Below are 13,986 nucleotides of genomic sequence, written 5' to 3'. Positions count from 1 at the left end.
AAATTGCTGAAATGGTATTGTAAACAGTAGACGTTTTTATTACTGCTCTTGGAATCTAGTCATCTATTATAAATTGAATTATATTACATTTGCTCACAGGTTTAGCAAAACATCTTTAACACCTTTATTCAACTTATTATTTAAACAATCTCTGAAATACACATATACACAAAAGTAGGCAGCTCAGCCTTAATCAATAAAGTGTTATTAAAAACCACCAAACCATCTCTTGCTGCAGCACAAGCATGTGGGTCACAAATAATTGAGTAGCCACAGGGTTAATTTCCCAGGAGTCACTACCCAATTAAAATCTTGCCACACTGGAGTCACAACAAATAACAACTCCAACTCCCTCACCATCAATATTCCAGAATAATACAATTATTTTTCTTTTCATCTTCTCACCCTGTAGTAAAACTTGAATGTGTGTGAATGAATGCCAATTTTTAAAATAGGAAAAATAGGATGAAATAAAAATGTAAATGTATTGATTCAACTGTAGGAGTCAGGAGGACAGTAGATTGCAGAATTCCTTTTAGTCCCTTTAATGTCAACCAATCTCCCAGAGCCTTTACACTATCTTGGGCACACAGTGATTAGCTTAGGCACAACCCAATGAATACAGAAATGATCATCTGCTGTCTAGAGCATCACCCATTAGTGGCTCATCAGGATCATCATAACTGGAAATCACTCTACTCAGCAAATATGTCATTTAGTTTTCAGTCACATTGCATCAATAGTCGCGGTTAATTACGTCTATACATATATAGACAGATAAAAACACCTAAATGATAAATAATTGTATGTATCGATCCCCCTTATTCCTTCTCTAATATAACACACCAGTTTCCCTGGTCGTGATAGCTGCTCTGCACTTTGACCCCTTCCACCTGAGTGCACAGCTGCTCCAGCTCCCCATGCTGGAACACATGGTAATAGCGGTGAAATATGGGTGCCGGGCTGCTCTCAGACTCTGATGTTCCAGTGGTGCTGGATCTCTGTGTAACGTCATCTGTGCCTTGAGTGGCATCTCTAGGATCAGACATGTTGGAGTCACAGCCCAGACAGGGTTCAGCGTTACAGTCTAATGGGGTTGTGCCGCTCACACTAGTGGTCGAGCAAGAGTTCCCAGAAGTCTTTTTCAACTTCTCTTTCTTGTCCTTCTTTCTACTCTCATCCATTTCCCTCTCCCTGTTTCTTCTCGCCTCTTTGAGATGCCATGGAACCAGAAGGTCCTGAGTGTTGAAGGTCGTTCGGTTGGTGTGCATACCAAGTTTGCCATCACTCACTTTGCCAACATCCTGCACCTTGTCCGCAGGCTTATAGTCATCCTCTGGCGTGCCTAAAATGGGACTATGGTTTTTAGAATGATCTTTGAGGTATTTGGATTTCTTCTTGTTGTACTCTTGTTCGAAAGCCCAAACATAGATGAGTGCTCGGCCTCCAGGCTTCAGGAGTCTCACCAGTTCCCTTACTGCTGCCAGCCGACGCTCCTACAGCAGACACATTACAATCAGCTGCATAGTGAAAACTTAGGAATTAAACTTCCAATTCATAAATACTCAATATATAAACATACCTGAGTGGAAAAATGGTGTATGACAGCGATAGAGATACAGGCATCACAGGAGGCTGTTCGCAGAGGGACGCTCAGGGCATCAGATACAAACCCCTGAAAACCTCTCTCTGCACATATTTGGACAAGAGCACTGCTGCGGTCACAACCCACCTGAGCAGCGACAAAACACACAGAGGGAGGGAAAACAAAGTCATTCACAGACAGGAACATGGGTACACTAAAACATCTACAACCATAAATTCATTTAAACCAGTAAAACAAGAGAAAGCAGAGGCAGACATACAAGCCTTATGAGCCAAATACAGAAATAGTGGTGGCACATAAGCAGAGGGAATGACGCAAAATGGAAAAGTGGGAGAAAATAGACAGAATTGCAGCAAGTGGAAAAATTTACAGAAAAAGAAAGCTGAAAAATGTAAATAAGAGAGGAAAGGACACAAGATCTTTTTTCCCCAAAAGAGACAGAGGTGGTAAGAAGACACACAAAAAACAAAGCTCAGGTTTTATCATTTAAATTACAGGCGGTGGCGTTTAAGGGTGTTACTCTATGACCGAAGGGTGAATAAGAAAAGAAGAGGGCGATGGGAACGTAAAGGCAAGACAAAAAAGAAAGTACAGAGGAAATGAAACAAATTTCAAAGAGAAAAACAGATTAGGAAAAGCAGTGCATCCAATTCAGTGTTAATGTGTGTCCTGATCACAGTGTTCTCAGTAATGATTTATCATGGTTACGCTTTGAGTCAGGATAAGCTGCTTACATGCACCTCCAAATCCCAAACATGAATATCCCAGTGTGCGTACGCAGGCAGAAAATGTAGGATATTACCATGGAAACTGAAGCGACGCAAATAATGACGACCAGCAGAATTAGGCGTGAGAGGAACACGGGCCTCTGTGACTAAAATATCATGCATACCTGCGATGGGTACGTTTAAGGCCTAGGTCTAGGACACACTGAATTCAGATATTTGCCACCATCTGAACAATACAACTTGCTGTAGTGCCCAAACATTGCCCACAAGACCTGCTTGACCCACAGCAGGAGGTAAATAAGTAAACAGCAGCCTCTCGCCGCGGGAAAATGAAATGATGCAACCAGCGTTTTCTCCTTGGCTTCACAGCGGTGCAAAAAGACGTCTGGCTTATGCAACAGATATAAATGTGTTCTGAGGACCTGAGACGTCTACTCCATTTCGGTTTTTGAGAATGCTACGAGATGATGTAACCTTGTGTGTGTTTGTTGCCGGTACGTTCTAATGTAGAACTCGCAGTAAGCAACACTGAATACACAGCTACACATCCCTGTATACAACGCAAAGGAGTAGGGAATATTTCTGTGGGTAAAATAACAAAACAATACAGTTGCAAGGTTACTTACAGGAACTTGAGCTCTTTTTAAATGAAAAATATACAGATAAAATGCGTTTTCTTCCCATTATCTCCACTAACTGTAGCTACTGGTTTTAGCAGGATAACATCACGTAACATAATTTATTGTTTAGATTGTTTGTAAAGTGAGGTTTTCTGACTCTTGCGGTTTCCTTTTGTCAGCTTTTATTCCTAAATTCATACGAGCCAACAGTTGTGTCTGTTTTTTTGCCATATCCACAGATTTTTCTGGTTGTGTTTGTCAAAGAGCCTCTTGATTTGAGATATGACACCTCAGCACATAAATGGCAGCCTGGCATTTGATCATGATGATAATCTAAGAGGTTGTATCAATAAAACTACAATGAAAAAACATGTTTCCCTACAGGGATCCCTTAAGTGTCACACAATTACAGGCATTATAGTAACATATGATGACACTCACTGCAATCAGATCTGGGTTGACACCCAGATATTTCCCATTTCCACAGCCAACATCAGCCAGAACGCTGCCGCACGGGAGTGAGGACAGGAAGTGGCCAACTCGAGGCCAGGGGGAGTGGCGCGTGCTGCTGAAGTGGGAGGCGATGGCGTCGTACACCTGGTGCACGTACTCCTCCTCCAGCCGGGCTGCGTCGGCATGGCAACAAGGTAGAGAAGGGGGTGATGGTGGGGAGGGCAGCGGTGCTGAGAGAGCTCCCTGACTGTCACAGGCAGAGGGGAAGGCTGGAGGAAGGGAAAAAGAAGAAGGCTAAAAATAGACGAGGGGCAGCTCCAACATAGCTACACATCAAACATACGCATCAGCTTCTTATTGACATTTACTTCCTATTACAATGGATTCAGTGGATTGATGGTTTCAGTCCCGTTACAACTGCCTACTGCTCCTACAGGTGATAATACACACAACAATTTCACAAATTGCCTCGAGCTGGTGCGTAACAGCTTCATTCTCACCACAGCCACAGGGTTCGTGTCTAATCTTGCGAAAAGTAAAAGATGTGCGGGTTCCCCTCTTTCTTAAGGTGAGACTGCCGTTGGTTCCAAGGCCTGGTGACTTATGAGCACAGGATTGAGGAGCGCTGGCCGGCACCATGTCAAACTTTCGAGGAGTAATCCTGAAAGAAGGTCACCGTATGAGCCATACAACTGCTTTCAATGAAAAATATGAGGTGTGGATCTGACCAAACCTTTAACAGCTACATGTGAAGGTTTTAAAGGGTTTAAGGTGTTAAAAAGAAGAAGTGTATCTACTCTGTGAATCAACTTAAATCATTACATAAATGACTCCCTGTGATAGAAACCGAGCCATGACACTGTCTCACCCATGGGTCCAGAGGTATCTGCTTTCCCCCTTCATCACTAGGAGGCTGCGTTCTGGCAACAGCACAGGCACAAGACGACCACCAGGGTGACGAAACTCCATCACCGCCTACAGTAACAAGACAATACGCACATGTACGAAGAGGTTATTACCTCATTTCATTTCGTTTTCGTTTAATCTCCACAATACCACTGACGCTAACAAATGCTGGTGTAATGCCTATAAAGCAGCAAATATTTTTATCAACATTGGTTTATTACTACAGATCTGTGACATCACAAAGGGTGATGAATGCCAAAACCTTGAAATGTTCTTCTGCCTTACTCCACAGTGACAACCCCCCCCTGCAAAGAAAGGAAACTAATAGAAGCCACACGGCTTCATTCCACCCCAGCATTGGTGTTTGATCCTAATGTTTCCTTACAGGGCATAACAGCATGAGCTCTGCTGGGAAATTACATCTACAATTTCAAACTGCAACCTCTCCAACTTCTGACAGCAGGAAAATGGGATTTTGTGAGGCAGAGGCATGTGTGAGTGTCTTTGCAAGACAGAGAGGGAGAGAGAGAGAGAGAGAGAGAGAGAGATAAACAGATGATTGTTTGTATGTATGGTTATGCGAGAATGATATACAAGCAGCTCCTCAAACCACAAGTGAAATCTCTTGGTCTCCGCTCAAAGACACAGACACACACAGTTCGATGTAGCACAGTGCTGCTTCCATCTGAAGAGTATTAGCCAATCAGTGCAGCTGGTGTAATGTCACAAAATCAATGGTGATGCTGGCATCTACACCGTACTACAAGACTATTCATTCTCCACTCATGCACACAGAGGTGAATGCATGCATGCACACACACATAGACACTTATTTCCCTTAGTTTTCCTGAAAAGTCTCTGTAACAAAATTTTCCCATAATGTAATTACAGGAGCATTGCTTACATTGCACATACACATACACTTGGTGTTTGCTTATGATTAAAAAAAATCTGTTGATGACTGGCTGATTTGTTCGATTTTCAGTTTATTTTGTGAATAACTTGCTGCATAACTTTACAAATGGACTGTTACGCACCTGTGCTAAATAAGCTAAATTCACCGCTCTATGCAGGTGCTTCTTCCTCTTCTACATTTACATACTACCCACATCACCTCTTGTAATTTACTATTACAAACATTTTTGCAATATAAAACAATAGGAACAAGAAATCACCTGCACAGGCCCATGATGTGTTTGTGTGTGTCACAGATGCTGCAACAGATGACAGATGATTGCTAATAGGGCCCCTGCAATTCAGACAAACATGGACAGATGGGTGTTTTATCTACAGCAGTCACCCTGCAGAGGTGAAACCAGCAGCCCAGCGCCAGGTCACACAGTCTAGTCACTCATGGAATGTTTCAGCTAATCATAACAGACACTGTCTGTCTGGCCATCTCCTGGCAATTCAATTTGTTTTTCCAGTATTAGTTTAAAAAAAATGATTATGACCTATAATACAAGACAGTGAGAAATGTACGACGGTATGAGAGGGACAAAGGAACAAGCTGTAGTAAGCAGGGTGTCAAAATGTTCCTAGAACATCACAAGGACACATGAATACACACTCATTTCTGACAGTTGTGCCCCGTTGAGACAGATGAATCACGCTGGTTACTGAAGTTACACTTAATTTGACTAATCAAACCAGAAAGGACACAGAAAGGCAAACAAACAAACAATCAGACAACTGCATTACAACACTGCAGTAGATTCCCCTTTGTGTCATTTTAATGTCTGTATTTTCTTGTTGTTGTGCACAATACTGACACAAGCTCATTGATTACTTACGAGGTTAGTTACAAACATAGAGCACACACACACCTCCAAGCATACACAAAGTTAGAATAAGTAGAAATGTCTCACCCTTGCACCGAGGCTTAGTGAGAGGATGGTGTCCTCAAAGGCAGAGTGAGTGTCCACATGGGGAGGAATACCTGAAAATGTTACAGTTAGAGCAAGTGCAAAACGCATTCACTTCAATTAAAACATAAAACATATGCAACTGTAACATTTTTGTGGGTATGTGGTGGACATCCATAAAACATTTGTGATATTAAAATATCAATTCATGCTAATTAAAACGATCTATATTTCAGATACTTCAGTAATGTTTGCTGTGGAAATCCTACCAACAGGAAAGAGTTGCAAAGCAATCAGAAATACCTTGTAGAAAGAGCTCTTCTGCCACCATGTGGTACAAATAAGTAAATGTTGTGTGTGCAAATTGTAAATTGTTTTGTTGTACTGTCTTTGTGTGTAGTAAACCTACAGCCTCTAAAATGAATACACTTCCACAGCTATACGGACCTCACTCTACCTCACTTAACTTCTAAATGATCTTTGCATTCATGGTATAATAATGTTTCTGCCTGTACGTAATAATGTGGGACTGCAGTAACTCACCCTGTCCAGACTCATACTGGTTGACAGTCAACTGGTCTGGCATTGTAACAATGTGCCCATCCTTCACACATCGCTCTAGAACAGGTAAACACTCCACAGGAAGGCCTGGATACACACATACTCATTAGCACCTGTATAGCTTCTTACTAACTTGTATTTTTACAATGTTTTAACAAAGTAGATTTTCAGCCACTATTACAGTCAGGGGTATTTTGCCTTCTTCTTTTGTCTATAGGCACATAAACGTATTAAAGGATTCAACCGCAGTGTAGTGGAGTATTTCAAGACTTCTATACTCCTACTTATAAAAGGCAACATTGGCATCAGTCAGTAAAATGTCCTCTAATGTACCAGGGACAATGGACAAATGAACATGTAACTATAAAAATGTATAACCCTAAATGTGAGAAAAGTTAAAAAGAAAGCTTACCTCCAGGTAACGGTTTGTCTTTGTCCACATTGTTGTTGTCATAGCGAAATTCAAATCCATAATGTTTGACTCTTCTGTGCTTCATGGCTTTTTGAACTAAACAGACATTAGATTACATATGATCGATTCCAAAAGAATAGCACACAATTTTTACCACAATTCAAAATAAATGTAAAGGCACTGATGAAACTGGTTTGAAAGACATATTGCTGCGAACAAAACTCAGCTTCATTAAATATGACAATCTTATTTATTCTGTCCTACATTTACATTAATTTTAGTTCAGAGGTAAAAGTAAGGTTAATACACATCAAGAGGGCTCTTACCTGTGACTTCATCATTAGTGGATGACCATTCTATAGCGGAGAGCAACAGAGCCTCTTCCTCTGGAGACACAAAGTCTTCCAACAAAACCAACCCCTCTGGTAAAGAAAGGGACACCTCCTCCTCACAGGGTACTGCTTAGGCACATGTACAACAACAGAGAAAGAATCACACTAAAGAACTGAAATAAAATACTTGGTTAAGTTTGTTGCCTGCAATTAGCTTTTTTATATTATGTTAAAAAATATTTTTCTGAAAAAGGGATTTATTTATGAACCAATGTTTGAAGCAAGTACCTGAGTTTACATAACTGAGGTAGAGCGTGACACTGTTCTCTCCGGACTGCAGCTTTTTTCCATTAAGGTGGATGTGGGCTTTCTGAGCACACTCCTCTAGACTGAAAGTAACAATGGTGTAAATTTTGAATTAGCAAAACAGGCTACAAAATTATTAAATCCTGTAGCATCCATCCAACAGTTGTACCTGTATGTGGCAAAAGCATAGGGCTTGTGAGGGGGCATGACCAAGGTCTCCACCTCTCCCATCTCTTTCAGCGCAGCAGAAAGGTCTTCTCGACTAACACCATTCCCCAGGCCGCCGTTAGCCACCACCAAACTCTGTGTAGAAGACAAGACACGTTGACCTATAACACCTTTTTTTGTCAAATTATTTTGTGCATCATATAGTTCGCAGTTTATCCCCCAAGACTGTTCAGACCTTAGAGTATAGTGCAAATACTATCAACCAACACGAAAAAATATCCAAATGATGTCATTATTAATATTCACTGTGCAGACAAACAAAGCTGGTTTACTCTTCTTAAACGTTAAGGTTTTATGCTTTTGTTATAGTGGAAGGAAAATAAGAATTTACCTTGATTTAAGCATGACGAATGACTCCTATTGTAACAGTTTACAATGAAACACCGTTGGAGATGCAGGTTAGAGCTACTTTGACTGAAAATACTGTTTTACAGAGTTTGCTATTGTTAGCAACCATTCGATGGTGTGAAACTTGCAGGATAAATTAAAGGAAGTAATCTGACTCGTGGCTAATTTCTTGCATCTCGTCACTGAAGGTAAAATCATTCTCCAAGTGTAAGAGTCGTGAGTTTATTCTTCTTATTTAATGCAGGCAACCAAAGCTGTTCTGTAACACCATAAACAAGACACCTGCATTTCATAGATTGTTTTGCTATAATAAACATGACTAAACGATGAAAGGTTGAAAAAGGCTAGGATCCCTTCTTCATTAACCGTTTAATTCCACTTAAAGCAATTACAAAAAGAACTAGACTAATGTTAATGCTATATTTGCTAGCTCTCGTATGAGGCTAACAACTCATACGCCTCCTGTTTTCCATATTTTACCTTTGTAGCCTGCGAAGCCGTTATAATGCCTTCATGTTTCAGCAACGTGTGACTCGATTTTATTTGTTTTCTAAGAACTTTCTTATCTTCTTTACTCATTCCGATGCACTTCACGTTGTTTTTCTCACTAGACTCCATGGTGCGTCATTTTATTTTGTCCGACTGCAACTACTATTGAGCATTGATAGTTCCTGAAGACTCCTCTTACCATCTGCACACTTCCTTATGTGTGGTTTAACGTTTTTATTCAAGTATGTGTAGAGTCCATTTGTGATAGTGTTTTATTTATTCATGGTTATTGACCAAAAGATTAAAATTATAGAACATTATTATCATTCATCAGCAGATTTTCATGTTGCTTTATATGCAATGCCTACCTTTGTTACTGAGTGGCTCCTATAAACAATTCAGCTATTTAACACCAGACATGACATTATTCTATATATGTTTATCATATGTTTATGATGTCAAACTAATAATAGTTTTCTTTTTATCTAACTGGTTCTTATCTGTTATTTTTGTATCCAAGCTACTTCACTTGCTTAGTTTTTGTGTTGTGGCTCCATTATATCCAGCTTGAACCTTGATGGCCATCCATGCTGCATGCCTCCATAATCTTCCAATAAAAGAGCGTCAAAATGCTCTGTAGCTCCAGTAACCTGATACTAAGGGATGGAACATAAGCACATAATGTCACTATCCTGCAGAGACTGTTTGTCATTCCATTTTTATCCCCTTTATTCATCCATCATCATCACTTTTGGCAACTGAGGATAATCTTTTTCAACCAATAACCCAACACCCTACACATCAGGGCAGATGCAGCTCAGTTAACTACCGTATTCATACAGATGTTTACCTTTGGGTGTAGTGCCTGCTCACATCACTGTTCACTGTTTGGTTTCCCCTCACAGCAGACAGTTAGCTCAGATTGTATTTGTGAATTTATGGCACCTATGGCTCTGCAGAACCGCTGTGTGACAATGCATGCTTCACCATTCATGTGCGCGTCTGTGTATGAGCTCATTGCTCTTTAGTGTCTGCGTGTGCGTGAATGCATGTGTAAATGCATGCACACACACATGTTTGTTGTGTAATGAAGCCTTCACCTGTTCTCAGCCATCCCAGTAATTACAGTGCCATGCTTAGCTGCAGGCCACTGGAAGCCTCCATCTTCTTAACTGTGCACCCAGTTTAGTCTACAAAACAACAGCTGGTCAAACATAGAAGCACAGGGCTGCCCCTTCCTGCATGACAATAACACTCTGCTTTGTGTTGTCTATCAAAACAGCGTTAACTTTTAACACTTTTATGGACATTGTGTGACGAGTTGCGTTACATTAAACACTTGGAGATGCTACAGTATGTTCATACGTTTTTAAAGTGAAGAACAAGGACAGGCATAAATCAGTTGTGCTCCCATTTCCTGTTTTTTGTCAGTATTTTAAATAAGTGAGTGCATCCTGTTTTTCTAGCGTATTACACAAATAAAACCTAATTCAAAACATTTTGTGTCCTCAAAAAATCAAGAACAGCTTGTCGCGCTTGAAAGTTCACTCTATCTTCTTTAACACATATGGCAGTTGTCATGGTCCGAGCACTTAAAGGAAATCCTATCTATAAAATGATTGAGTCCAAGATTTAGTTTTATTTTGGAAACAACTCATCAAACATCTTTGTAGTCAATTATGCATTGACCATCTGTTAACCTTAAATTTGTCACTCCACTACTGTTGACTGAGTGAGAACCTTTGAACATCATCCTACTTGTATAATTATAACAATACATTTCAGATTTGTCCAGTCATGCATGAAACCTGAAGAATGAATGTGGATTAAGGAGCATCTACATTGTACCAAGTGGAAATATCACTTAAGGCTATGAACAGGAGATTAGGAAGGTATTTCAAGGGCAGCTTCACCTCACACATGAGCCAAGTTCTGAAAAAGCAGAGTAACAGTGAGAACTAGAGTGGAACCACTTACGTACCCTGAGTCATGCCATCACTTTTTGAAATGCAGGGCCGGTAGCCAGAGGTCAGGCTCCTGTTGATGGCAACTTTGTATTGTTATTGTTCCGGACAAAGACGGACAGATCCAAATCTGGCTTTTTAACCCTAGAACATCCACATCTACACTGAACTTACACAGGGACCCATGACACTCAGAGAATTGTAACATATTTTTGATGATGATTTTCAAAATCATGTAAATATTTTTGCTCGGACCTGATGGCATATATACATACACATTCTCTGATTTTTTGAATAGAATGAATAAAATATATTGTGGAAATGTCTTGGCCCGTTTTAAAATATATCGGTATTTTATGTTATATTTCAGTCTGTCAAAAAATTCATTGCATTACTGTTTGTTCTACTCCCAGTATTTTTGTTTTCTTGCCGCAAAGTACATTGTGAGATTATTATACTAAGATTTAGACATATTCAAAGGTGTTGGCAGTTGTATATTTAAACTTAAAAGCTGACACAGCTGACACAGCGCCCCAGAATGTGAGGAGCGGCGCCTCCTTCTCACCAATGATGTAGAGAATAACCTCTATTCTGAACACACTCACACACACAGCTCACAGCTGTCAGACGGAGCTGTGGTCCATTCTGCACAGAGATGCCTGCACACCCCAACCTACTAATCACTCACTCCTAACACTGGATCTCTGTGACAATGGGAATCCCTGGGTCAAAGAACTACTGATCCGAAGCTGGTAGAACAGTAGGGTGATAAAATGCCAGTCGTTTTGATCTGCTGAATCCCCTGGGAATGGTCTTGGAATCCCGTGATGGAAAGGACTTGTGTCCTGCCGTGACCCTTCTGTCTGTACAGGACGAGGCGCGTGTATCAAGGGGGCTTAGCGCTAGTTCAGAGATAACACCATTATAAGCAGCTGTCAAGTGTGAGATGAGCTGTGAGGTTCTCTGTCAAGACCCTCTTCTTAGCACTGGAAAAACAAAGAGGAGGGGAGTGTTCTGAAGGTACAATAGATGTGCCGGACAAACAAAGTAGTGCTTTAAACTCATGGAGCATGTGTTCAAACACATATAAATTCTTGCCTTCAGAATGCAAACACATTCTCATTCTGAGGTTTGTACATGTAGCGAATCTACTCTGGCTCTGAGCGAAGGTAACTGAATCCAGCTGCCAACGTGTCTAAGCCCACTAAATAAAGCATCATATCATGTTTTGTGCTGTGGACTCACAGGTTGCTTACGTAGGTAGTACTGATGATAACGGCAGTCTTTAAGGCAGTCCGGGAAACAGTTTTGTACACAACCCTGCGTATCTCCCAGACCTCAGCTCTGAATCACTGTCTGTGTCTGCCCTTCGTCATGCTTTCCTTAGTTTTTCTCTTCCAATACAGTCACCTGGACTCTTGCTTCTGTTTTGTCTTTGCGTCCACCCCCTGAACTTGTGGCTGCATAGACCTTGGGTCATGTAAGCATTGGGTCAGGACGTAGAGATGTCATGGATGCGTTAGCTGTATCCTGTTATGATACAAGGCAAATATTTTTGCTGTTTTTTGGAAAATGTAGAACTATCTTTTAAAGCTTGCGAACAGACATTTAATTGCACTAAATCCGGCTAATTTTTAAAATAATGAAAACTTCCCAACTGAGCTTGAACTGTCCATTATCTCTTTTTTGATTCAGTTTGTGCTTATCCATCAGAACAGCTGATTTAATCATGTTACATTCGCAGGAGGTCTTCTATTACTCTCCTTTGCCTTCATGCATATCTCCTCTTCAGATGTTGAGTGATGCCCTTACAGTTGTCCATATCCATCAGCCTGTGTGTGTGTGTGTGTGTGTGTGTGTGTGTTGTGTTTTGAACAACTAATCCACCCAGTATCTGCAATAATGTTTTATAAATAGCTTCTATGTTGCGTGTGTCTAAGAGCGACCCTGTGTATGCGGATGGGACACACTCCAGCGGCCCGAGATTGTGGAAAATAACACACTCTATTGGTCGTTTAGTTGCTGTGTGACATCAGTGTGTGTGCATGTGAACTGTGGGTGGTCCACTGAGGATGGCTACTTTAGGAGCAGACCCTACCCCTGCTGATTGCAAGGCTGGACCGCAGAAGGAGGATCTGCTGATCATAGATGCCGGAGGGAGGCAGAAGAACAACAGAGGCATCGCAGTGCTAGAAGTCAGCGTCGAGGAACGGAGCAGAGTAGAACATTCACATCTCCCTGTACTTACAGTGAGAGGAAAGGTAACAACATCATCGAGTATGATTTTAATAATGTCATTTTAAGTAGCTATTCAAACACAACCAATGACTCAGATGTGACAACATGTGTTTTGAGAATATATGAAAAGCTTGTGTATTCATTTATTACATATATGCTTAGTTTGTGTGCAAGGCAATATTTACTGTGGTGATGTTGACTACAAACTAAAACATGAAAGATTGCTTTAATATGACACAACAGAGACAATGTACCTGAGGATCCATCCATGGAACAGACCTACAAACACACTCAATTATGCTTTTGAATGTTTTGCCTAAAATCGTGTTATATTCCTAATTGTTCTTAACCTTTACTCCCTCTCAGGTCCTGGATCCTCTTTAAAAACCACCAGACATCCCAGGCTCGACTGTCTGCTTTGGCCGCTGTCATGGAACGCTCAACGCAGGAGCTCTTCCTCAATTTCATGATCGTCTTAATCACTGTGCTGCTGATGTGGCTGCTGGTCAAAGTTTACCAGGACTGAACCATGGAGTCAAACGTTGAGGGATTCATGGGAAGCAGGAGACGGGGAGAGATGGGTGTGCAGAGACGTCAGCATGGTCACTGTAGGACTTTACTGATGAGTGAATTCTCTTCAGCCATGTTGCTAGTGTTTTCTTCATTCTTTTAGCCAGTACTCACTAGTATGGTCCAGAGCTGCAGTCATATAAAAGTACTGGCCGTGTGCTTTTGTTAAAGCTTCAGTCTGTAAACATATTCTGGGATACTTTTGGAATGTGGCCCTGAATTCCAGAAAAGAATCGAAAGATTAAATCAAATATAGATGGGAGGTGAATAAAAATAATCAATCTGGTTCTAGTCATTGGGAAACATGATGGCTAGAACATCACTATAAACAGTAGTCATGTCATTATTCACAAGTCATTC

General features: G+C 40.8%; 2 protein-coding genes across 2 annotated transcripts; one reads left to right on the top strand and one right to left on the bottom strand.

Annotated features, from left to right (window-relative positions):
• Positions 1–110: 110 nt before the first annotated feature.
• On the bottom strand, positions 111–9,027 carry alkbh8 (alkB homolog 8, tRNA methyltransferase). Its single transcript, XM_029171482.2, has 12 exons — positions 8,846–9,027; positions 7,959–8,092; positions 7,772–7,872; positions 7,478–7,609; positions 7,152–7,247; positions 6,722–6,826; positions 6,182–6,252; positions 4,276–4,382; positions 3,908–4,068; positions 3,396–3,676; positions 1,583–1,732; positions 111–1,496 (listed from the first exon to the last, which is right to left on the bottom strand). Exons 1-12 carry the CDS (start codon positions 8,981–8,983, stop codon positions 822–824), a joined length of 2,151 nt encoding a protein of 716 aa, XP_029027315.1. The 5' UTR covers positions 8,984–9,027; the 3' UTR covers positions 111–821.
• Positions 9,028–12,917: 3,890 nt separating this feature from the next.
• LOC114867687 (sarcolipin) lies at positions 12,918–13,955 on the top strand. Its single transcript, XM_029170571.3, has 2 exons — positions 12,918–13,079; positions 13,423–13,955. Exon 2 carries the CDS (start codon positions 13,487–13,489, stop codon positions 13,580–13,582), a length of 96 nt encoding a protein of 31 aa, XP_029026404.1. The 5' UTR covers positions 12,918–13,079; positions 13,423–13,486; the 3' UTR covers positions 13,583–13,955.
• The last annotated feature ends 31 nt before the right edge of the window (positions 13,956–13,986 follow it).

The sequence above is a fragment of the Betta splendens genome, chromosome 13 (assembly GCF_900634795.4).
Source record: "Betta splendens chromosome 13, fBetSpl5.4, whole genome shotgun sequence".
NCBI lineage: Eukaryota > Metazoa > Chordata > Actinopteri > Anabantiformes > Osphronemidae > Betta > Betta splendens.
Note: the sequence above shows the minus strand (reverse complement) of the source record. Positions and strands in the feature narration are given on the sequence as shown.